This window comes from Brachyistius frenatus, unplaced genomic scaffold (genome assembly GCF_029030835.1).
Source record: "Brachyistius frenatus isolate BFR_SWC_R1_liver_20210118 unplaced genomic scaffold, ASM2903083v1 Contig_23, whole genome shotgun sequence".
NCBI classification, from domain to species: Eukaryota; Metazoa; Chordata; class Actinopteri; family Embiotocidae; genus Brachyistius; species Brachyistius frenatus.
The window spans coordinates 1,206,418-1,233,360 of NW_027210622.1; the positions used below are offsets into that span (position 1 = coordinate 1,206,418).

The 26,943-nt window shown below is 38.3% G+C and overlaps 1 protein-coding gene across 1 annotated transcript in view; it reads left to right on the forward strand.

Annotated features, from left to right (window-relative positions):
* usp43a (ubiquitin specific peptidase 43a) overlaps positions 1 to 26,943 on the forward strand; it is a 99,477-nt gene that overhangs the window by 65,061 nt on the left and 7,473 nt on the right. The window contains exons 7-13 of the mRNA XM_069697225.1: positions 5,885 to 6,047; positions 9,287 to 9,398; positions 13,805 to 13,908; positions 18,926 to 19,003; positions 19,183 to 19,312; positions 21,116 to 21,235; positions 25,321 to 25,570. Coding sequence (XP_069553326.1) covers positions 5,885 to 6,047; positions 9,287 to 9,398; positions 13,805 to 13,908; positions 18,926 to 19,003; positions 19,183 to 19,312; positions 21,116 to 21,235; positions 25,321 to 25,570 — 957 coding nt within the window. The remainder of the gene's footprint in view (positions 1 to 5,884; positions 6,048 to 9,286; positions 9,399 to 13,804; positions 13,909 to 18,925; positions 19,004 to 19,182; positions 19,313 to 21,115; positions 21,236 to 25,320; positions 25,571 to 26,943) is intronic.

A 26,943-nucleotide genomic window follows, 5' to 3' on the forward strand; every position in this document is an offset into this window, starting at 1 on the left:
GGCCAAAATTATCTCTTGAGTTTTTGTTTTGTTTTGTCTCTCTTGCATAACCCACTTTATTTTTATACATAAATAATGAAATAACCTAAATGTTTGAGAATGAGACATCGTTGCTGGAAGACGCAGGGTTCTGGTGCAACAGCTGTATCTAAAACAAGGCTTTTGTGAATAGAGTAATGGGACCATCAAGAGCACATTTCTAATGAAGGCAGACATTCATCATATATAGATATTAACAGAGACACTGTGGGACTTCACTGTTTAGCACTGAAGCACTGAACCAGTGTTGCTGTACTATCAGTACACAAATACTTTTCTCACACTGTCCACAACCATTAAGTCATTATTCACCGAGATATTTTATTTTTAAAAAGAAAGAAAAAAGTTGCATGTGTCTACATTGAAGCACACGTCATGACACACGTGATGTCCTCCCAAGCAAAAGAAATCTCTACTTCACTCATGCCACACCTGAAACACTGAAATAATCTCCTGTTGTAGCTAATATAACTCAGATTTTTTTTTTTTGTTCTACTCACATTACCTGACTTGTTCTGTGAAGCTGAAGGCTGATTTGAATAATGGAGAGTTGTGGGAAAAGAAAAAGAAAGAAAAAATGGATAGTGACAATGAAAGATCGCCCGGGAGAGAGGGGAGAATAGGACAAAAGGAAGAACTGGAGGACAGTGAGAGAAGAGGAGTGTCAAGGTCAGACCAGATTTTGTGTCTTCTGTGGGACTGAGCTGTTTAATTAATGTTACCGTACACTCCACCTCCATTCTGAAGAGCAGCTGTTGTTTCTCTTTTTGTTTCTTTCTCTTTTCAATCCCTGTATCTTTGTCTTCTTTTATTTTTTTTAATTAGAAAGCACGGCTATTTCCTTTTGGCCCGAACTCCTCTTCTCACGCTCACACTCTCTCCTTTTCTCTCCATTCTGGTTTCAGACTTGTGAGACTCCTGCGTCCATCTCAGGAACGTAGGGAAGAGGGTGTGAGAATGAGAGTCTGGCAGGAGATATTTTCCTGTACAAGCTAGAGTGCCATGGGTGAAACAGTGCTCGGCATGCACGATATAGTACTTTCTGGTGGTTTTAAAATTACTTGATAAAACACTGGTGCTGATAAAAAAAAAAGTTAGCGAAGAGTGGGTTGATTGTAAAACAGCTATGCCTTGAGCAATGGTTTTGCTCCGTCTGCTGTTAGAGCTGTGGGTTCCAGCCGTTTTGGTTAGAGAATCAAATTATGTAATGTCATCAGGTCACCTGTCATAAGTCACGTAAAGGGCTGGGCACTGAACTTTGATACTTTTATGGCACTGGTACAATATCATCTCGTATCGCCTTGTGGAGATAGGTGTCAAATTTTTATATATACACGAACACATTTTCGCTTTAAAACATATAACTTTTGCTACGTCTACACAGGAGTAAATCTTATCAGCATCCATTGGCCAATTCAGCGTTTATCAAACCTAGACTCTACATGGGCGCCCTGCCCACAAAGATAAAATCCCTTTTTTTCAACTTGGGTAAATCTTACATTAGAACCAGGGGTGTAGTGCTATTTGTTGAAGCACACTTGTACCTGCACACTATTTTGTATTTGCTTTTTATGAGGTTGTGTAATCACTGAGGTGGCAGGTTTGCTACACACTAGTCAATAATGTACATCGTCATCGCTTTAATCTAATAGCATAGTCAACAATACAATCAAGTTTGTTGTTTTTTTTAAAGTTTTTTCAGGATTACTCATCTAAAGTGTGATTGTCTGATTTCTATGACAAATGTTTCACAATAAAAGCTTTGTAATGGTTTCTGTCTACTGAAAGGCTGCAGGGCTTTTAATATGAAATAGATACAGGAATTGTTGAAGTTGTATTGATGCATAATGCAGTAACTTTAACAAGGCAAACAGGAGCCGATCAAAAATAGGCTTTGAGTTGTTGTGATATTGACATCTTAAATGTCGATATGACAACTTTGACCATTCAGTTTTTTTATTGGCTGTTTTGAATGACATACACTTTAGAGATGATTGGATCTTCCTAAAAAATATAAATCAATTTCAACCTTTTGATGTCCTGTCCCCTGGGCTGGGACCACAGAAACAACAGAGGACACATCAAGATTTTTAAATGATTCTCATAGTTGGATGATGTGGATAGAATTAGCGACACCATAAATGTGAGCTCTTTCAGTTATAGGTGCTGAATTAAGCAGTCAGAGAGAGTTATTGAGAGAATAGTTTGGGTTAAAACTAAATTGAGTTGAAACACTGAAGACAGCATTTACTTTAAAATCTTCCAGTAAAAAAATGACAATTAAAGGTGACAGAGAGAAGAGAGAGGAGAGGGGAGAGCAGCATTCAAAAAATGTATGCCAATAAAAATCTAGTTGCTCCCATCGGCTAATGAGTACAAGCATCTCCATAGGATTTACTTTCTGCTTGGTCAAACTTTAGTCAAAGCTTTTTCAAGTTTCTGAACTCGGTCAGCATTTTTATTCTTGTCAGATATTAATTTTAACAAAAAATGATTTTGAAATTCCTCTGCAGCAAAAAAGAAATGTGGCTTTTTCTGTCCTATTGCTAAAAGAAATTCTCTTCTCTTCTCTTCTCTTCTCTTCTCTTCTCTTCTCTTCTCTTCTCTTCTCTTCTCTTCTCTTCTCTTCTCTTCTCTTCTCTTCTCTTCTCTTCTCTTCTCTTCTCTTCTCTTCTCTTCTCTTCTCTTCTCTTTGTTTCTTTTCTTCGTGTGTGCCTTAATAATCTGTCAGCTTGCGTTTGTGGAAGCATTACATCTAAGCTTTACATCTTTTCATGCTTGCTTCCCTCCATGTGTTAAGGTTTCTGTGTGTGTGTGTGTGTGTGTGTGTGTGTGTGTGTGTGTGTGTGTGTGTGTGTGTGTGTGTGTGTGTGTGTGTGTGTGTGTGTGTGTGTGCATGCAATGTTGGAAGCTGGGAGCGATAAATTGCACAGGAGGGATCAAACAAGCATTGTTTAATTAAATCCTGTGATAATGTCAAAGTTTATGTTTTCTGGGAGACATGAAGTTGTGCTTTCTGTATCCCCTTCAGCTATCACTCACTATTAATCACAACAGCATGTTTTTGTTGTGTATAAGTGCGTGCGATAGCAGATGCAATTTTTCTTCCAGCTCCTCGGGTACAGGGCCCTTCTACCATATTGGAATTTTTTTTTAAATGTTTTCAAAAACAGAGTGTAAACATGTCACATTAGATGGTAATGTTTGCATTGCAATTCCTCTTTTTTGGCACCCAAAGCTGTTTTGTAGCCCTGGTCCATTTCAGTTCAGTTCATTTCCTGCCTTCCAGCTTAATTTAATAAGCTTGGAAGATGAGCAACAATATTATAGAAGAATCTGGCAAAGGTTGGACAATTGCCAGCTTTCTGCCTGAAAATATGTCTGGTTCTTGACCCGAATTTCTGAATCTAAGCTTTAGCATAACTTTTACAGTTCTGAAATGGGAAAACACACTCCCGGCAGTAGGTATGTAATAGCTTTTCTTCTATTTGTTATCTAATGCTTTTCTAAAACTGCAGTATGAAACCCAACCTGAGTTTGAGTAAAACTAATGTCCACACATCTTAATGATGTTGGCATCACTACATGTGTTAGGTAGGCAGACAAAACTGGACCCAAATGCAAGACAGATGATAATCGAAGTGTTTTATTGCAGTGAAGAGTTTGTAGGGATGGCTTGATCCGGTGGAAATTCTTTGTTCAGTTGAGGTGGTGAGAGCCCAGTGGTGTCGGGGAGGGTAGCAGGAAGCTCAGCTTGGCTAGTCTGCTCAACTCCAGCAGGCACCACAGCAGGCTCACCGGAGACCGATGTCAGGCAGGCAGGCAGGCCAACTAAACACAGAACACAGAGGAGTCAGGAACAGAGTTTTCAGGAGTTTAGAATTACTTTTCCATACTAATCGGCCAATCAGCATTACCACTGCAGGAAACTTGACAATCTGGTGCTGAGCAGTTCCAGGTCTGGGGTATTTAAGCAGCAGGAGGAGGTAGATGGGCTGATTGAGTCCAGGTGTATGGCAGGTGATCAACAGCAGGTGGATTGCATGAGTAATCTGCAGAGGGAGGAGCTCAGCGCCGAGCAGTCAGACAACATGAACAGACACAATAGTCCAATTTGCTTAGGAAGGTTCCTAAGTGAGTGATGTGAAGTAAATAAGTGGCAGCCATATAAAGAGCTGTTTGAATTCTTCAAATGCTTATGAAAGGAGCTTCAGTGCTTCCTATCTTATCTCCTTCAGCATTGAATACACCGGACCACCCTATGTGAAAGGATAGGAGACCACAATTCCTTGCGGCCGCAACATTTATTGCGACACATCACTTGTCTGTCCAGGGATGATGATATGTGCAGTTGTACATTTGACGCTTGAAATGTGATGCTCATATAATTAGAATTTATGTCGATAAACATGTATGTCCAGTTTAGATTCTGTCACATTGCTTTCTTACAGCTTTGTTGCTCTCCAATTTCAAATTTTTACAAACAGAAATGTCCATAAAAACACAGCTTTACTAAGTTTAGTTTGCTGCTTGCAGCTGTTTGTAGGGCTCTTTCCTCTGAGTTTATTAAACAAGCCGACCTATAACTTCATAGCTTCAGCAGCAGGATCCATACGAGCGTCTCCACAGATAGCTGTGCACATTTACGCACGAGTAACAACATCAGTAACTTCATTAATGAATTCACCCGACAGAGATCAGATGGATCTAACGGGAGGCTTAATGACGATATGAATACATTTTTTTCATGTCAGACAGGTGAGCTGTCTTACAGACTCACAGTTTATCAGCTGCACGTAAATTATTGATCCACAGCATTCGTCCTCACAGCGAGTATTAATGACAGCTGTTGGGATATTTTTATTTTACTCTTTGTAAAAGTCTGATCTGTTTGCTAAAGTCCGACATGTTTTCCTGTCATGTCAAGTGATTTATTATGTAAAGATTCCAGTTTCAGTCTCACAGCAGTATGTCTGCGTATTATTTTGCGTAGCCTATAGATGCGCTCCCATAACTAACGTGACCTCTGTGATCAATAACGTTTCACATGAACAAATAACTCATTGTTTAGGGAATCATAAAAGAACTGTTCGAATAAAATGATTATCAGCTGCACACACAGCAAATCTGAGCTGATTAAGTGTATTCATTTATTTGGAGCCTGTAATTGTGTTTTGTGACTTTTTGAGTGAAGATGTCCACGTTTATACAGCCTGCGTGAAACAACGGTGATACACATGGGACAAAGTGTCTAAGATGCTTTTTGTAGTTCTTATTCATCTTCATCGGCCAGGTCACGTCATGTTGAACACGGCGGTTCTCTTTTCCTTATGAAGTCCTTATGAATTCTCCTTCTCATCTTTCCTTGACCTCATGACGTTTTCCAATGAGGTCAAAAAATTGAGCTTAGGGCAGGACTTGGGAGGTAATTTTTGGACTATTTGAACACACCCACAGATTGACAGGATATGCAAGGATAAAAGGGGAGTGGAAAGAAAAGAGATCATGGAATCCAGAGCTGGCAGATCCTGACATGTTGCAATAACTAATATGTATAATTGCAAACTTGCAGGACTGCAAGAACTACAAGGCTCATCAAAACAGTTTGGCCTCGTCTGGCTTTCTTTTTTTTTTACATATTTATGAATAAAGTATAATTTTAATATACTTATATTGGTTTGAATTTTTATATATATATATAAAACTGTTAAAACCAGGTTCACAAGTAAGATTGTTTTTCATACTCCTTGCTTGCAAAAAAAACAGCTGTGATTGCACCCAAACTGTTTGTATGTCATTTTTTATTTAAAAAAAAATCTTCCCCTGCTTCTTCTGCTTTGTTCAGGGTATCACCACAGCCTCCCCTCCTCTCCCTACACTTCCGGACCTGATGGCCAGAGGTTACCTCCTTCTGGCACCCTCTCCTCTGAGTACCTGAACCAGGGTAGCTCTTCGAAGGTCCTCCTTCTCATTTGCAACACAGCAGGATCAGGCCAGCAGGCTGTCAGGTGAGCTGCAAACTGAGGAATTTTTAATAAAGTTGTTTTTGTTGTCGATTTAGATTTTATTGATGGTTTACATCTCTTTGACTCAGTATAATATACTTAGTGTGTTCAACTGTTAGGGCTTCATTGAGTGAATTGCAGATTGAGTTTCTCGCAGATTTATTTTATGAGATTGCTTTTGAGGATGTGCCATCTTACATTTGTCAGACTGTGTTTTTGAGCTTGCTTGCAGTCACATCTTTCCTGTTGCTCTACTGTGTCTGCATTCCTAAACAGAATAATTCATTTATTTCCCAATTTGTCATTCAGACCTGTCTCAGCATCAACATCTAACTTCTGTTTGACTTTGACCTGTATATATATTGCTGGTTATACATAGCCTGTTCAGTTTAAGCTTCCATCCAGCTGGAAGCAGAAGTTTAGAAACCTGACACAGTTGAACAATGTGGTCAAATTGAAACACTTAACCTGTAAAAATGAGGTTTTATTAGTTGCCATGTGTTATTCTGAAAAGGGTTGAAAGCAGTGTGAAATATTGTGTAGACTGATTGAGGCAAAATTAAATAAACATGTAAACTCATAGCAGGAATATTTAAGTAAAGTTTTGACAATTTTAGAATGTTGAATATGTCTAGTGAATGTTTGATATCTGTTTTTAAAGTCCATTTAGCCAGCACCCTATTTTGTTTTTACAGTTTGAATTCCCCAAAACATCGATTTACCACAGTCCTGGAAACCTGTCAGTCAATTCTTGCAGTTCTTCAAAGACACATTCATGATGCCAACATAATGTTCCTCATTTGGTTATGGCTGTGGTATTCTAAGGATTGCAGTTGATTGCTCTAATTTTAAGTCACTGTAATGTTCCTGAACCTGGTGTGTGCTTTGTATTACAGAGCGTTACTTTAATGAAGGTACTCATTTGACATGTCCATGAGAGTATCTGGTTAGGATTGTAGTAGCATTCAAGCAGTATATGTCCGGGACCGAGAGGAATTCCCATCAACATTGTTGGTGCTCAATCAAATGTAACTAATTATTGAAAGAGGGAAAGACAGATTTATTTCAGTGGTTCAGTTTCAATCATCATGTGCCCTTTTGGAGATGATCTTACAGCTCCTGAGTGTGTGAGCCTGATGTTCATCCTCACACACTTTACACACATCTGTGTGTGGATGACTGTTTAGATGTTCCTAATGAATGATAATGTCACGATCTGACATTTGAAGACTCGTCTGTCCACATGCCACAAGAATCAACTGCATTTAAATATCTGAGATCCTTCTGTGCATTGTCATCTGTCCCGAAAATGATCAGAAAAAAGCAATAATGCGGCTTTGACTCTTTTTAATTACTTCCAAATTAAAATGTTGCAGTTCAATTTCCATGAAAACAAGGAGGACGCCTGTATGCCATTGTTGAACATGTCATTAAAAACTCTGCTTACTGTAAATATGCTGCTGTGTCCTGACATCATGTGAGGTCAGGAGACAAATAAAGCTGACAAACCAGATTGTATGTCATCAGTGCTTCAATGCCTAATAACCACACGTGATGTCACTTGAAGATGTCAGTGGTGGACACAAGGCACAGTGGTGCTGAATGCATGGTAAAAATGGAGGCTGGGCTGAGTCGACCGATCCCTGTACAGCGAGGGATAAGACGGGTTGTCCTATCTCAGGACAACTATACAGCCTTGTTTTTGAGTCTCTGTTGTGCAGGCTGAGAAGACGGCTCAGTGGTCTGTCACTGCCTGGGTCCTCCAGTCTTTGCCGTCCCCTCGCTGTGTCTGCATATGCTGATGATGTAAACGTCTTTATCATGGGCCAGGGAGATGTTCTTTGTCTGCAGGATACCTTGTCTTTTTATGAGAGGGCTTCATCTGCATGGATAAACTGGGCAAAATCTGAAGCCTTATTGGTGGGGCAGTGGAGACATCAGATGGTGCCTCGCCTGCCTGGAGGTCTTCAGTGGGGAAAAGGGGGATTAAAAGTGTTGGGTGTGTTTTTAGGCTCTGACGACTTTCAGAAAAAGAACTGCGAGGGAGTTAATGAGAAGGTGTGTGCTCGGTTGTCTAAATGGAAATGGTTGCTGCTCCAGTTGTCATATAGGGGAAAAGTTCTGTTTGCTAATAACTTGGTTACCTTGACTCACCGCTCTGATGCCACCAGGAGGCCTCATAGCAGAGATGCAGAGGTCTGTCGTGGACTCTTTCTGGTCTGGCCAGCACTGGGTTTGTGCAGCAGCTCTATATCTGCCTGTGGCAGAGGGGGGGCAGGGTCTGATCCACATCCAGTCCAAGATCGCCTCTTTCAGACTCCGGACTGCACAAAAGCCCCTCTATGGCTGTGGTCCTAGCTGGATGGACACTGTACGACTGCTGCTGAGGCGAGCTGGGTGATTGGGGTACGACAAGCAGCTCTTTATCCTACAAGCTGAGGAAGTGGACTTTGCTGGGCTGAAATTGTTCTACAGCCCTCTTCTGCAGGCATGGCAGGTTTTTAAGACCTCACGTGAAGCTGATGAGACTACGGGCGTGTGGCTGCTGGAGGAACCTTTGTTTTTTCAGCAGCTTCATAAGGACTCAAACGCTGCAGTCTGCCAGCCTGCGAGTGAGTCTCAGAGAGGCCAGCTGCACCAAAATGGGACATTTTGGACACCTTCAGACAGAACGCCAAAATCACTTCTGTCAAGCTGACAAAACAGAATTGTGGAGGAGCTCTGTGCTGTCCTGCCACAACACATGAGAGCGTTCGCAGAAAGCTGTACTCTGTCTGACCAGTGGGATGCACAAAAAAGAAAGCTGTCCACACACTGGTGAACTTTTTATCCGGTTCTGCCAAGCTGCCTATCTGGCTGGTACTGGTAGTGAGGATCTGGTGAAAGTTCTGGAGGGACTGTTTAAGGCCCGACTCAGGGTGGAACACTCCTACTATCACACGGTGGACAATATACAGGCCTTCAGGGACAGATGATGGACTATTGGGGGCATTTTATGCCCAGTTGGCACTGGTGGAGAGCTGGTGGTGAATTTATAAGCAGAGAAATATATTGATCATTGTGATTGATTGTTCATTTGATCTTTGGTTCTTTATTTTGGTTATTTTGTTTTGTTTGTTTTTCACTTGAAGATTTTCCTTCTTTTCCCATTTTTTGCTTTTCAAGTGATGTTTTAGAATGATTTCTGTTTTCCCTGCAATAGTGAAATAAAGGGACTGTAAAAACCTCTCCTCTCCTCTCAGGTTCGGGCCTCCATTCCTCATGCTTGAGGACAGGAGTATCTCCTGGGACCAGCTGCAACAGAGCATCCTCAGCAAGCTCTATTATCTGATGCTGAATGGATCTCAGGCTCAGGTAATGCCAGCACCCTCACTAACCAATAACATGTCACCCACTCTATTCCGTGTCCTCAACCCTTCAGCTCAGTGGTTTGTGGACTCAGTGACTCTAACAGTGGACTCCACTGAAGCAGATTAAAATAGCATTTAAATCACATTTGGAGCCGTTGTGAGAACAGACACACAATGAAGTAGGCCATCGTTAAGCTTGTTTTTCGTGATTATGATGATCAATTTTTAATCATTACTCTGCTGAGACTACAAAATTGATTTCCTGTTTAGCATGCTGAGTGAATAATTGTTGTTTTTGAAGTTTGTATTTGTGTGGGAGGTAATTATTTGTATGTCGTAGCAAAGTGTCAATGGCTCCTGACAATTAAGTGTCTAACTGTTCCTCTTTTATTTATTGCAAACTAACCACACTTGCTACTTCGGGAAACTAAAATGTACCACTTCCTGACGTGTGTCCAACACAATAAAACCAGAATTGTAGTTTTCCTCAAAAGCTTTCAAAACATACAAAGTAGTCATTTATTTGCAATAGACATAGCCGGTGGCATATGTTTTCAGGTTGTTCTGAGGAACACGATATCTCAAGAACACCTTGAGGAAATTTCTTTAAAACTGCAAAAAGATAAAATTGGTAACGATGATAAACTGATTACATTTTGGTGGTCAAAGGTCAAGGTTAATGTTACCCCAATTCAACCCATTGTCGTGAAAATTACATCTCCAGAACGGCTGGAGGGAATTTCTTTGAATGTGGCACAATCGTTCATCTTGCCTCAAAGATGAACTGATAAAATTTTGGTGGTCACAGATCAAAGGTCAAAGTCACCGCTATGGTCACCTCACATTGACCCATGCTTGTGAATACAATATCTCAGGAACGCCTTGAGGGATGTTCTTCAAATTTAGGACAAAGGTTCAGTTGGCCTCCACAATATATGGATTAGATTTTGGTGGTCAAATGTCAGAGGACCTTCCATCTTTCCCATTGTTGTGAATTCATTAGGTCAGGAATGCTTTAAAGCAACCTTCTTCAAAGTTTGGCACAAACATTCACTTGGACTTAAAGATGAAATGACTAGATTTTGGTGGTCAGAGGTCAAGGTCAATATGACCTCATGTCTGGCCAATCCATCGGTCTCATTCTTGTCAATAGTATCTCTTCTTTGAGGGGATTTTTTTTTTTTTAATTTGGCAGTGACATTTACATGCACTCAGTGAGGAACTGATTAGAACTTGGTGGTCATAGGTAACTGTGACCTCACAACACACAAGAAAATGTATATTAAGATTAAATGAATATTCTTCTTCTCTGTGCAATATTCAGCCTAAGTGAGGAACACAACCCCATGGTACTCATCTAGAAATTGTGGTGATTGCATTGCTTTTCTCTGCTGTCAGGATTTAAGTCGGGTGTTAACCATCAACATTTTAGAATTGATAGGTTCTTTGTACCAACATGTCTATAAGTTTGGACAGATAAGCATTATCATTAAAATCATAAAAATCATTAAAAAAAAATGTTTAAATTATTTCAATTGTCCATACAATAGTGGAGTGAGGACCTTAATCATAGGGTGCACGCACACGCCAGCAGTGGAAGCCTGTTATGAGCGATTAATAACGGTTTTATGTGCTAGGCGTAAATTCAATTATGTTACCGCCCACGCAAACCACAATAACACAAATCATCACTTTTAATGATGTAGAAGAGAGCCTATATGTTAAAATAAAGAGTGAAACTAATTTATTTACAGTGTATTTTCTTAAATTTATTTCTCAGCCGACATATTACTACTACTTTCCTAAGTTAGTGTTTCACATGATACATAAATCTTGACAGCTTGCATGTTCACCTCCACTTTGTCTTCCACTCAGTATGTGCTGCAAGCTTTGACAGCAATCCCTGACAAGCTCCGCTTTGGCTTCATTTGTTTTTCCATACACAACTCAAGTGGTCTGTACATTGTAAACCCTAATCCACAGCGCGACACCCTTGAATACACAGACATGTACACCCCTTTACACACCCTGTCTCCTATGCTCGTCTTCGAGTTGCTATGGGCAACGGCATGGTGACAGGCAATATTCAAGGTGGCCCTATCCAGAGAGAGCAGCTCTCTGCTTTATAAGAAAAGAGGAGAAGAAAGAGTAATATCAAACCATTATTTAATGATTGCTATCTTTCATAATTAATTCCTCTAAACCTGTCTAGTAAGATACAAAGACTTTGCCCTCATCCCCCTTTTATTCATAATGAAAACAATAACCAGTATCCAGTGGTAGATTGTTCCAATATTTTGAGCCGAAAAGACCACCTGTGTGGGAAGGGTGCAAGACTTAATTTTTTTTGTTGATGCTTTGTTCATTTCGCTAATTTAAGACATTGAAAGACATTGAAAGCATATCAGCTTCAATCTGCTGTAAAAGATAAGACTTGTTAGCTTATTGTCATCTCCTAGTAAAATAGGCACTGACAATAAAGATGTCTGTTTACAATTCTCATTCCTTTGACTCATTCGTTTGGGCTTAGCTTGATCTTTATACAATGGTTGGTGCCACCTGGTGGTTTGTTTGGCAAGATGCAACTAAGGCTTCGGAAAAAGAAAAAGTAACCTGAGATGCTCTTTGAGCTCTTCTTTCACAGCCCTGATGACAATAATTGAACTGCCTTTTAGCCTTCCAAACATCTAAGGATTGTTTCAACTGTCCTTACCTAATTTGGCTTAAATATTTGTCCATAATATTTCAGGGCAGTGTTACCTGATAGTTTTATTGTTCATGGGAGTTGGTAAAAAAAATGTTACCACCAGCGTCCTCACTGTTTTTGAAATTTCTTCTCTTAAGTTCATTCAAAAACTGGACCAAACTCTTGTTTGATTACTCATTAGCATGAAGGGTCTTAACTGCTCTTCTTCATTATAGTTTATCAGACAAATAAGGCCATCTCTCAGCCTCGCTCAAGCCCATGATAACAAAAAGAAAGAGTGTGTTTTTCATTTCATGTTTTAGACTAATAACCAACTAACTTATTTATCTTTATGCTCTGCTGCTGCTTTTATTCTCCAACAGCACCGTGCTCAGAAAGAACACATTAGCAACCCGATTCTTCTTTCTATTCTCAAATCACTCAGCCCTCAATGTTAAACTTCAGTGGTATATATCCAGCAGGATTCTGCTCCCAATTAGAGAACTGCTCGGTTTACACAGCACTTAATTTCAAGAGTTCAAATCTTGAAAATGTTCTGTTAATGTAAATCACTTATTCACATTCATACTATCCTTGTCCTACATTACCTCTAATGGCTTCCAAGCCTATATTAGACTGCAAGTAACCATGGTGATGATGCTGCGTCACGCTAAGGTGAACTTTACATTGCATTTAACACAGCCAATGCATGTATATAGGTATACTCTCTCTGGTCATGGTAAATCTTGCTTAAGTTAAACTGGCTGATGATTAAACCACGTGTGCTCACTACAGTACATTAGTTAAAAGACTTTTGACAACTTTTCAAATTTTTCCACTGACTTTCTTTTTTAATGTTGTAAGGACTTGATGGTGAGGACACTTAAAATTGAAAATTTAAGTATTGGAGTATTGTTGTAGACTCGCCCCTGGGCATGGCCAAATGGCTCACTAACGACCCCCTAAACTGCAGCCAAGGCGGCTACATTTACCTAGATCAATTCATTAAAAAAAAACCTCAATGAAATTCAAATAAAATAATTGAATTGAATTAAATTAAAGAATTAAATTGAATGGATGTGTATCACACCTAGATGTACATAAAAGTCTCCTGAATTAACATAAATAAAATAAGTTAAATTAGTTTTTTTTTTAATGTAATTGAATTAACTTAAATAAAATACATTGAATTAATAAAAATAAAAAACTCAATGAAATTCAAATAAAATAATTGAATTAAATAAAATAATTAAATTGAATTACATTAAATAAAATAATTAAATTCAAACTCCCAAGTTGCTGTAACATTTATGTACATATTCCGATCTTCCTCAAACATTACATATTTGATAACAGTCTGAAGACACCTCTATGGTAATATTCGCTCGTAGTCATAGCGCCCCCTGCTGGCAACAGGAAACGAGAAAAAAAAAATTTCAAGCGGCGATATGCGCTCCCTCCCGTGCTGCACGTCGGGGAGCCGGAGGCCCTGACCCGCTGGCTCCGCGACGTGCAGCGTGCGAGGGCCCGCATATTACTGCTTGCAGTTTTAATTTTATTTGCATCTTTTCATTCAAAATTATATGAGCACTAAATTGGAAAATCACTCTTAAATTAGATTTTTACAGTAAGTGGAATTAGTTTGGAATTACACTGATGGTAGTGGTTTAAGATGGGGCAGCTGTCTCCATAAGGAGCATTAATGTGTTTTCCTCTTTCTGCAGAACGGTGGGGTGTTGTTCAAGATCAGAGTGGTGGGAGGATCAGCAGCCTACAGCTTTCTGTCCCCAAAGGACAGCAGACCACTGTACCACCCTGCGGTTGACAGGTAGGACAGACAGACAGACACAGACACAGACACACACACACACACAAACACAAAGGCATGTACACTTACACCATTAAAAACAACATACTGTTCTGTATACCTACACACACCCGCATACTCATACATAATCAACATGCAAATACCATCAAATTGTCTTTTAAATCTAGGGAAAGCTGCAATACAAATAACAGTAATACATTTTCACAACCATGGCAGATTGGTGTTCTTGTACTTTAGACAAAAAGCTGCCATCCTTTTAGAAGCCAACAGACCTCGGTAGTCTTACAGAGAATCGGTTATAATGATATCAGTTTGACAGTGAAGATAAGAGCTTTATTTCCTGTGTGATTAAGAGCATCAAAGTGTCGCCATAGACAGAAGATATCTCTATAAATCGCTGCAGACCTGCAGTGAAGGAGCAAGGTAATGAGATCATCTTCCACGGTAGACTATATTTAAATGGTGTGTGCGCGCGCGTGTCTGCTGCAGCTTCCATCACGATTAAAATATACAAAATGTAATTTGCCAACTTTATGCAGACACAAAAAAAATTCAACATAAAAGAGAGCACCACAACTTGGAAACAGTAATACAATAATTATGTGTTCAGAAAACTCATTGACAAAGCAGCAGATCATTTATGACTACAACTTGAGTTTATAAAACTCCCATGATGCATTTCAAAGTATCTGGTTGAACAGTGTCCAAATCAGAATTCACAAAATGTCACTTTGCAAATTCCCCATACACTCACCCTGTGTTATTAAGACAAGAACTCAGAGCGAAACCATTAGGTCACTGAAGCCTGGCTATTTACTGTAGGAATTTACAGTAGTAATACAGTTTATACTGTTCAGGTCAAACCTAAAACTACTTTTCTTTTGAGAATATGGCATTAGTTAAATGTTATTCATTTTCCCACATGTTTACTCACTTCTCACGCTTCAGTTTATCTGTGTCAGTCATAGTCAACTTTACAGCTCGTATAAACATGATATTCCATGTGCTTATATCATGTTGTTGTTGCTGTAGTTTATAAAGTCTGATAAGGATTTTGGATTTTCCATCACTGTTTTTTGCATTCTGCACGTTAAGGGTCAGTCCTCACAGATCACAAAAACATATTGCTCTGTAATGCACAGTCATTATTGACCATGCTGGTAGCTATAATTCTATTTTTCACGGTGTTTAGATCTCCACCACCATCTCTGACAGCCGCCTAATACACAGGAGATGCATGCCATTTGGCTTTTGGCTTTCAAAGCCCACAAAATAGCAATTCTGGATAATCAACTGAACTCAGCGTGACACATTTTCATTTAGAATAATTTTGTATTGAACTAAAGATGCCCCACTTCATAGCACACAAAAAAACAATCCCAATAAATGAGAAATGACTATCAGTCACAGTTCTCGGCATTTGTGGTCAAATATTCAGAAACCGTGAGATTTCCCACATCAACAATCTCCATCACCACAATTTAAAAATTATATTTGATATTATTTCATTGTATTTTAACTGTGCCTTTATAATTTTGTATAATTTACAAACTTAACTTGTTCTGTAATATATTAAGAGTTTGATTTTTAGAATCACTGCTGTTCTTATATTGTATGACCACTATTTCCTAAATAATCAATGCTTGTTTGCATGTTATTGTCGTGTGGAGTGTGCCACTTGAATAATCATAGACTTCTACAGAAACGGCTCCATGTTTGGCCTCTCAAAGCCCCTGCTGCTGCTCTGGGACTTGAATTTCATGCTGCTCACACAGAGAGCCATCCTTTAATTTAAGTGATCAAATGACAGGAGAAATTTATTTTGAGATCGAATTTAATTGGCAGACACAGTAGTGAGAAGAGCTTTGATGTTCAATTTATATATATATATTATTTTATTTTATGTTGTGTTTCTTAACCAGTTATTTTTAAATATTGATGTTGATATTGAGTTCTTTAACCTCCCTCAATTTTGTTGACATGTTATGTAAGCCTGGCATCTAGTGGTGTTGTTTGGTACATATGATAATGCATTAAACATGTTGACAGTGAACAATACTGAGACAACAACAGGAGTTATACTTTGAAGAAAGACTGAAACTGAGAATGAGTCAATATTTTTCTAAGTCAAAGTCTAGAAAACAGATTCTTCTTAAAGTAAAAAAAATAATTATAATTTTAACACGACTACATAACCTGCAGTTGCCTTCCTGCTCATCTGCCCTCAGCATTCAGCAATACTTAAATGAAGCTTCCTCTGTCAGAGCTGTTTGACTTTTGAATACTGATGCTGTTTTAATCTCTCCTCCTGAGATCAAAGCAGTGAAGGTAAGCTCTGAAATACAAACACGTCAGCTCTCACCACATTGGACTCCACATCAGATGTGTATTCTAATATATAAAGTGAAGCCTGGTCTCACCGGTGGTCGATGCCACCCTCTGTAATCCCTGCTGCCAGTGTGTGAGTATCAGTGTGAAATCAAATAAAACCAAAAAGCACAAACATTGGAAGGTTCATGAGTTGCCCCATGACAGCAACTCAGATTTAAGCCTCCTCTGGTTTTCTGGTTTCAGGATTTTTTTTTAAGATGATGCAATATTATAGTGCAGTTTTACTTATTATGAGAAGGAATTTATTATCTTAAATGTATATACACCCTCACAATTCCATCAGGATGAGGATGAGTATCTAAACTGGCTTGCTTTCATCAATTCTGTTATTGAAGATCATACTTACTCTGGTGTATCATTGGGGATATGAATGCAAGTATCTCAGACAGAAACTCATTATTTGCCAATGACTTGATTCAGTTCTGTCAAGAGAGTATCTTGTCATACAAAGTGCAATTTCCTGCAGATAGTTATACTTGTATTAGTGAGGCCTGACACACTACGTCATGGCCAATGTGTTAGTACAGCTGATGCTCATGCCTCACTTGGGTTTATGAGTAATATGTATAAGGCAGAAACAACTGATCTCTTACCTCTTGCTATGACGATAAATGTGAAACACCTTTCTGTGTTGTCAAGGAATAGAAACAATGTTAACACAGTAAAACTGGACCGGTCAACCCACATAAAAGGAGTACATTCTAGCCAACTATTCTTATACATCTATGCAATATACATCTACCTAGAAATCCAATCACGTGTGGTAATATCCATTTTAAGGACATAATGCACAGAACAGATCCATATATAATGATAGTGATATCAGTGATAGTGCTTTGAATGACACCCGCAAGGCCTTTTATGAGCACAAAAATAGGATACATAATATCAGGCCTGGCTGGAGTATATATGTAGTAGAGTGTCATGCTGAAGCCTGTGGAACTACTTATTTACAAATAATAATGGCAGGTAGGCCCAGGCAAGGACCCCTGTTTGAGAATAAGAAGCACACGAATGCAAGATAAATAAAAGATGTAAGAGTTCTGCAAAATGTCTCTAATTTACACTGCAGATCTCAGGCAGATAATATTGCTGACTTCTGGCGACAGCATCCTTATTCAACGGTGTCAAAGGTGACCTGTATACAGTGGACAATATTGATCGTGATGATTTAATAGTGATTATGTCACATGAGGTGTACCAAGCTACAAACGAGCTGGCTGATAATAAAGCATGTGGTTTAGAAAATATTACAGCTGAACACCTTAAATATGCCAGGCTGAGGATCACTTCTCCTCCATATGTTTTACTGGATTTTTGTTTCATGGTCTGTTACCACACTCAATGTTGTGTGTACTATCATTGCCAGTCATTAGACAAGACAAAACTGGGAAAAGTGTGCAGTTTAGATACTTACAGGTCTATAGCTCTAGCCAGCATATAATCAAAAGTCCTAGAAAGAATCCTGCTGGGCCTTTTAAATGAGTTTATTAAGTCTACGGATAGCCAGTTTGGCTTTAAGGCTAAACACGGCACTGACCTGTGTTTGTATACCTGAAAGGAAATTGTAAACAAATTTAGAAGTAAGAACTCATCAGTTCTTATGTGTTTTATTGATGCTTCTCAAGCTTTTGATTTTGTGAATCATAGGAAATTGCTTGTTAAAGTGAGTCAAAGAGGGATGTAAAAATACATTGTGGGAATTCTGGCCTGCTGGTACGCCCATCACATTATGCAGCTGATAAGGGGCAGCAGCATCTCAGTCCCATTTAGGGTTAGTAATGGCATCAGGCAGGGGGGAATTTTGTGTCTGATTCTTTTTCATTTGTGTATTGATGATCTGTACCAGCAATTGAAAGCCTGAAATACTGGATGCCTGATTGGAAATACAACAGTGAACCATATTATAAATGCAGATGATCTTGTGATTCTTAGTCCATGTAGTGCTGGTCTCCAGCAGCTCCTTTATATATGTTCTATGTATAGTATATAACACAATATCAAATACGATACCTTAATAGTGTTGTCATGATCTGTAGAACCAAAGAGGGACAAATGTCTAAAATGTCGTGACTTTAAATTCTCAAACATTCTCTCATGCAAATTTGGTATGTGCACAGATGGAGTGAAGATTTCTCTGTTTAGAACATATTGTACGCTGTTTATACTCCACCCTTGTGGGTAAACTATATAAAAAAGAAGGCCTAAAGAGTCTTCAGGTAGCTTATAATGACACCATGAGAGTATTACAGAAGAGGCCAAGATGGTGTAGAGCAAGTTAAATGTTTGTAACTGTAGGAATCAACACTGACAAGCTGTAATCAGAAGTCTCATGTAGGAATTTATCTATCAGTTAAATAATTCTGAAAATTAAATTATTTTGTCACATATACTGTTTATTACTACACGCTACCAATCTTAGCTGTGGCAACACTGGAACAACTGTCTTTTACCGGCTTTTTAACGTGTCCTTTTTATTCTATTTACAAGTACTGTTCTGTTTTTTATCTTGGACCCTGGGTCTGTAAGAGTTTGTTGTTTCATTATCACTCAGTTAATTGATATTACAAGATGTGTATGTAGGTTTGAAAGGTAATTTTATTGTCTTTCTCTTTCTGTATTGTAGAGTTTTGAAGTTCTGCGGCCCAGGGGGACCTCCTCACGTGAAGCTTGTAATCGAGTGGGAGCACAGTTCTAAAGAATGGTAAGCATTGTGTACATTTGGACTTCTAGTTGAGTATACATATGTAACTATAGAAACACTGCAACAATGCACAATTTTTCAGTCTGTGGCTGTCAAATAGCACAAACATACACTGATCCGAACACTGTAAACACAATTCTGCCACTGAATAGGAACAATAAACTTTGTGTGTGGTCCAGTATGTTTGGCAGCATCCAGGAGGAGGTGGTGAAGGATGCAGAGAGCGTAAGGAATCAGCAGCAACAGCACCTTCAGCAGCATAGCTGTACCTTGGATGAGTGCTTCCAGCTGTATACCAAAGAAGAACAGGTGAGACTCAAGGCAACACAATTATCAAACTACAAAACCTTCTGTTCTTACCTGGTAAAACCAACCCTCCATATCTCAGAATTTCATGGAAAACAGGTGCAATCTGAGCTCAAAGTACGAATTTACAATTCCCTTCCTGCCAACTTACTGATCTTCATTTGGTTGTTTTTTTAAAGCTTTATGTTGGTCCTTTTATTTTTCTATTTTGTAGTATTAGAAAGTATGCATAAAAGTTGTTGTTTTTTTTAATTCAGATTCAGTGTAAGATCCTCTTAAGACATATGTTCATATTATTTTCTCATTGTAGTATAGGTTATAAAATAAATTGTGAAATCGTGTAGTGAACCCAGCAACAAACACTGATTAGATCATTTAAATCTTCATGTTGTTTTTTATTTAATGAACTTAAAATTATATTTTGAATTAAACATTTATGGCGGATGTGGGAAAGCTCGCAAATAGTTTTTGAGAGCAAGTCTTTCTATTCTCAATTTATTGACTCATGCAGATCATTTTAAGTTGAGATATTTGTAGACTATTCCTTATTCAATGTATAACACAACGTGACAAACAACATTTTATGCTGTGGTATTGTAATCATACACTACTATTCTAGCAAACGGTGACATTGAGCTCAGCACACAAAACCACTCTTTTTTTTTTATTAAATCCTTTTCTTTACCTGGAATACTATATAACAACTACAAGTTCATGACTTGGTGACTTGTCTTGCTGGCTACTCTACTGTTACACAGTACAGTGGTACAAAATAGCAACATTAATAATATTAACCCTTTCCTTGGTATTTGAGCAATGAATTACATCATCTGTTCAAATACCAACTTTAAAGCACCAAGATTCCACATAGCTGTTTCAGACCACTAACAACTTGTGATCCAGCAGTGCAGACACCATCAATTACTGTCATCACTGCAGGTGACACTTGATTGCAAAGGAAATCTCTTCACAAAATGTATGTTCCCCTGATTTGCTTTTTCTCTGTGCTTGGACTCTCTTGGGAATTGAGATGTACCATCTTCTATCGCTGACATAATACATTCCCACCCAAATCTTTAGATCTTAAGACCAAGTCTTAATCCTTAGAAAGCACTTTGAAGTTGTGTCAGGAAGACCTGTAAAAAAGAATTCACTCTCTCAAAATGTCCTTAATTCTCAGTGTCTAAAATTCCAAAACAAAACAAAAAAACAGTTCTTTAAAGAGTCGTACAAGTACACGCACACACACACGCACACACACACACACAGTGGTATAGCAGTCACGCTGCTTACTAGTAGAACAAGTACTCATTTCAGTTATTAGTGTAATAGGGTTGCAGGAATCAATTCAAGTGCTCAGTGGAATTGGCAGTGCAATAAAGCATCACTTTAGTGTAGACAGACAAGATTGTCAAGCCTATGATATATTTCCAATCTCCTGCATAATTATGTTCTGTTAAATGACACACCAGTGTGGGATGAGGCAGTTTGATCTCCTGAACACATTAAAAACACATAATCTAAACAACATCTTGTGCTCTACTTTTTGGGGAGAAGCAACACCAAAATGTGAAGCATCACCATAATTAGCCAGGCAAGCTAAAGTAGGACAACAAGTATATTAAAACGCTTTCATGTAATCAAGCTTGATTATGGTATTAAACAAGTAAAAAAAACTGTGATGTGATCAGGACAGAGTTGATAAATAGGAAATAAAATATCACCTGCTTTGATATGAAGGCAATTTCATTATACATAAAATGTAACATTTATACAATAATTGTTTTTATTTGTGTTTGATACTAGCTTGCGCCAGATGATGCCTGGAAGTGTCCTCACTGCAAGCAGCTTCAACAGGGCATGGTGAAGATGAGCCTGTGGACACTGCCTGACATATTGATCCTCCATCTCAAGCGCTTCAGACAGGTAGGCGGGCTCTGAAGGGACCCCTGGTAAAGACTCTACTCTACTTTATCTTGCAATAAAATACTCATCTCTTAAAACTGCACTAATCAACATTTTTCTTCTAACAATTGATCAAAGGACTATGTGTAATGTGAACGGCATCATTCGTAGTGGCGATTAGCTGATAAATATATAGCGGAGTATGTAGCAGCTGAAGAGCCAGGTACAGCAGTCTTACAAGACTGAGTATACCCCCTTTGCAATATCACAAAACTTTTAAATGATTTAAAGTTGTATCACCTGACAATAGTAATGTTATTTTTAAGTTGAAGTGAAGGTTATTGATAAAAAAAAAAAAAAAAAAGGTTAGATAGACTGCATTGAACACAACTTAAATGCACAAAAAATTAATACAATTATGACATCTGCATTGCAACAAATATGTAGAAAGGAGTAAAGGAATTGCATTTACACAAGGACAAGGTCACAAGGATAGGCCAGGGCATCTGTTGGGCAATGGAACATAAGCTGAAACACACAGACGTGCCATACTAACAGTAAAATGAAAATGTGTTCTTAACGCAGCTATGCATTGAAAAACACGCGTGTGTAAGTGTTGTGGCACAGGGATTATTTAGACAGTGTCCAAGAGGAAAACCACTGCCAATAAATTGGCAAAAAACTGCAAGATTAAGTTTTGCCAAACATAACAATAAATTTGATGAATATTGGAAGCATATTCTTTGAACAGATTAAACTAAAATGTTTTCTTTTTGGATTGGATGCGCTCCAGCATGTTTCATGTGAACCTGGACAGATGTACAACAGAGACTGCATAGTGCCAGCCATTAAGCATGGAGATCAGTGTGTGTTGATATGGGGCTGCATAAGTACAAAAGCTATCGGGAAGATGACATTTATCAATGGCACCATGGATAAAAGTTTATATGCGAAATGTTAAATGAAAAGATAATACTTAATCTCAATAATTGGGGGAATTTTTCAACATAAGCACAGTGCAGAAATCACCTAGAGTGTCAGGTCAGGTGAAATTTAGGATGTATGCCCCCTTATTTGAAGGTTGAGAAACCTCCAGCAAAAAGCAGCTGAATTATGTGGCAGAATGGCAGAGCATCTCTACACACATTTCTGCAAGACTGATATCATCCATTAGCCTGGCTGCGCCAACTTTGACTTTGGTGATCCCCTGATCCTTCCTGCAGTGCCGCAAACAAGTCTACATTTAAAATGTCTCGAGAAATATCTCAACATATTGTCATGATGAAAATTAGTACAGACATTCATGATGAGGTTATGGTCTAGAGTTGAAAATTATATTCTGCTTGGTTAAATGAACAATAAATAAATGAATGATAACTGTCTCATTAATATGTTAAGTAGCAAAAGGTACTGTTCATATATTTCTGTTTGGATATGTTGCTCGTGTGCATTAAGATTTGATGAAAGTTTCAATGTTAGTTCCTTTATTTTTGTCACGCTGTGAAAATATTTCAATAGATATGTTATCAATAGATAAGTTCCAACATATCTAACAACATACAGTATATTGTCTAAATATTGACTGTGGTTAAGAATATGGATTTCATTAGCTTTACTTTATGTTGGGGAGACATTGGGCCATATTGTTCATGTTAACAAACGAAGTAATAATATTTTTTCATAATTGAACCTCTATATTACCAGGCAGCATTACTAGTTTCAGGCCAGATGGTACAACATGAGGTAATCGAATAAAACAATACTGAAAACATGGTGACAAGGTGATAATGTATGAAGATTCCGAAAATTTGGAGAAATCAGTGCAGGAATCATTTACCATAGAGTTTACAATAATCTTGAATTCAGACTGGGATACACAGTTTATTAATTTCGTTTTCCTCTGCAAAACCAGTTGAAGTGACTGGGGACAGACAAGATAAAGCTTACATTGTTGTCTCTGTCTGTAGAAAGAGATGGTCAAACAAAAATCCCAGGGGGTTGGACCCCGGCAAGTTGGTGCTGCTGTTGTCACATTAGATGCTTAATATCTGCTGTGTGAAGGTCACCTACTCTTCTCATCAGCTTCACACATAAACTTCTGTTAACTCTACGGTACTACTCAGCCTCTGAAAAGAGCTTTTATAAATTCTTTGATCGCTCGGGAAACCATTCCCCCCCCCAAAAAAAGTTTTTTGTTTTTAACACAAAGCCTGCATTAAACACTAGAGGTTAGGAGTTTGAAAGAAAGGATCATGTAGGAGGTAGGATGAGTCTAATAAAAGGCACTGCTGAGTTGCATTGTGGGAAGTGCTTTTCTTTTCCCCGACTATACGAACAGTTTATCTTCTCAGTAATGTTTTTCGGTAATCTATTTCAGAAGCTGCCACACATTTTTATATATAACAGAATATTCTCTTCATTATTCAGAACATTAAAACATATTGTGATTTTTAATCAGTTCTTATTGCATGTAGTTCAGGAATGCCATTCGTGGGAGCATGTAGAAAGACATTTTTGTTTTGTTTTGTGTCCCATCAATTATCCACAGCTGGCAGTCAGTGCTGTGACCACTCCTACTGCCAAACAAAGTCGGACTCTTTGATACCCAGAGAGAAAACATTGCGCATACCAAATACCGCTTTGGCAGCTATGGTTGAGTCCACTGTCATCCAGTGTTTGGCACCCCTCTGCCTCTCCGCGCTGATTGTGGTCTCACTAGCAGGTGCTGTGCTGAACCCTTGGCTCACTGAGGCCCCAGAAGTTAAACCCCAGCCATCACATCAGACACTTTCCTCCAAATTTTCATTCCAAGCCTCGGTTTCTCACATCTGACCAATGTAACCTCTTTCAGTCTCTCCATTAGAAAAACAATCAATTACTCTGTCGTGAAGTCAGTGCGCTGCACAACACAATTTATAAAATCAGGGAACCATGTGGGCTCTTCCATTATGATAAAATGCCAATCCCAGGGATACTGGATCTTCAATAGTAAAAAAAAAAATCTTACGAAGGAAAAATACATACTTATTAATAAGTCACATTTTGCTGAAAACTGCTTCTGAAACTTTTCTCAGTGGCTAAATCCGCTCTTATAAATCACTTCTCTCACAGGAGAGCAACAGAAAATCACAATCAGATGTTTGTGTATTCTCTTTTTGCCATTAAAAGCAGTAATCCTGCTGTGACATCAGAAAGATTAGTGGTCCAATGAACATGACTAAAAGTTTCAACCTACAGACACCTGTGATGCCAGTCCTCGTCCATTTTTATGTGATTGATTTGTATTTACTTATTTGATACTAAATTAATTTGATAGCTGTTTAATCAGACCAGTATTGAATCTGTATCTCCAATCCTCAGCTTCATACAAAATCATGAAATATGTGTAATGATATGATTTTTTTTGTTTCTGCCTGCAGACACTGTCATGTCAGTGATCAGTTCACTTTTTGAACACTTTATAGTGTTTTAAAACTGACTTTATTTGAATAATGTTGACATTTTCCAAATCAGTTTAAAGTCACATTATGATAAAATGAAAACATGATTTTGGACATTCAGACCCTAAATTCAGACCCGATCAACATTTGGAAGAGTCTTATTGGTTACAAACTTTTTCCACCTCACAGCTGTTGAGGCCACTTGGCTCTGAGAACACTGAAAACTTTATAAATGGTTTCATACCCTGTCCCTGACCGATGAGTCGCTACAGTTTTATTGTGGAGGTCTACAGAGAGTGCCTTGCATTTAATGGTGTGTCCCTTTCTAAATTCACCAATCCACTCAGTTTGCAACTGGTGGACTGAGTAAAATTCAAGAAACATTTCAAGGATTAGGCTAGCTAACAGGATGCCCCTAACCACAGTTTATGGTGCCATAAATGAGAAATATCCCTTTTAGATTTTTAAGAAGTTGCAAGAACATTTCTAAAAACATGGTTTCATATTTAAATGATGGGTTAATGAGCGTAGATTGATGGGGAAACTACAATTTTTGAAATATAATTCAAACCTATCTATAAAGTGTTCAAAATAGTGAAGGGCTCTGAATACTTTCTGAAGCAACAGTATATGGACTCTATATATAAATAACAAATGTTGAAACAGGTGGGCGAGCGAAGGAACAAGCTGTCAACCCTGGTGCGTTTCCCTCTGACTGGTCTGGACATGGCACCCCATGTAGTGAAGAGAAGTCAGAGTGTGAGGAACCTGAACCTGGGACCATTAACATCCTCCTGGAAAGAGCCCTCAGGCCAACACCACCAATCTGCTGACATGATCCTCCCTCACGAATATCTATATGATCTCTACGCTGTGTGTAACCATCATGGAGGAATGCACGGAGGACATTATACAGGTATGGAACTGCGTGATATGATAAATTATTAACTCAGTCATTAATCGGCTGAAAATACTAACATTTGGGGAATTCACCTTTACTGATAATGAGCATTTGTTTACTTTCTTTCACATCATACCAGTGAATGCATATTTTCTATATTTTACTGTTGGCTTTATTTTTTTGACTGTTGATCAAACCATCATTTTAGGATCCTGTTCTTGAATAATTTCAACTGGAACATGATGCTTACTTTTAGCCAATGTATTTGTTGTGGAAAGTCTAAGTTCAATCTTTGAGTTCATTTGCTGATGTCGTTATGAAGAATAACACATCAGTGCTGCATTGTAGAGTTGTCTTGCAATGAGTCTATCAATTCATGATAAGTAGGATTCAAGATTTAAAAATAAATAAAGATGGCCTTCTATAAATAGCCCCGTACACAAAACGGGCCATAACCTCAGACTAATAACTTTTCAAATCCCAGTCCCCATATGGGTATCAACAGAGACGAGATGCTGTGCCATCCCTGTATTAGACTGTAAAAGAATAAACATTAGGAAGACAACATTCATTTTAATTAGGGAATCTCAAGTTATTGATGACATACTCACTAGAGTAAACGGCTAAGTAAATATGTAGTGTTTTCTGCTTGAAGAAAAGGTTTGGATACAAACCATTGGCCACAATTTGGATTTTAGACAGTAACTGCAGCAGAATAAGTTCCTACATGTGATGAATTTCCTTAATTGCCAACATGGCCATAGACTGCCAATATGTGGTTAATGAGGTTAATGCTGTACCACCGGTCACATGAACTTCAGTCACATATTAGATTATTATTATGTAACTTTATTTTAACACAAAATTGTAGTTACAATCAGTGATCAAATTTGAGAAGACACTCATCATTGAGGCTAATATGTAATGAAATTGGAGACAGTAGGAGATGAGGAGGAAGCAGCAGTTGTCACCATAACAGGCTCTTAACACAGTCAAGTCTGGGTCTTGGCATGGAGGTGGGAGTCTTACACATTGTAAGATGAACATGAAGTGATATTACGTGTCATTTACCTTTAATAAAAGTTTAATATAGGCATCGGTTGTCACCTGACTGATGGACTAATTACCAAAAAGAAACAACACTCTGCACTAAAGAAGAATTATTGTGTGGTTAGTGGACAGCTCTCTGTGTTATACTTTGTGAAATACAATTAGTCTAACATATGTAGTTGGATCCATTTCCTTTTACCGTTTTTTTTCTTGATAATAACAGCATGTGTAAAGCAGATTGATTTTATATGTAAATCGTAAAAATTGTAGCTCTTCTATTAACACTATATGTTTGTAGAGACCAGTGAGTATGGAGCTACACAGGTAATACATGTTCA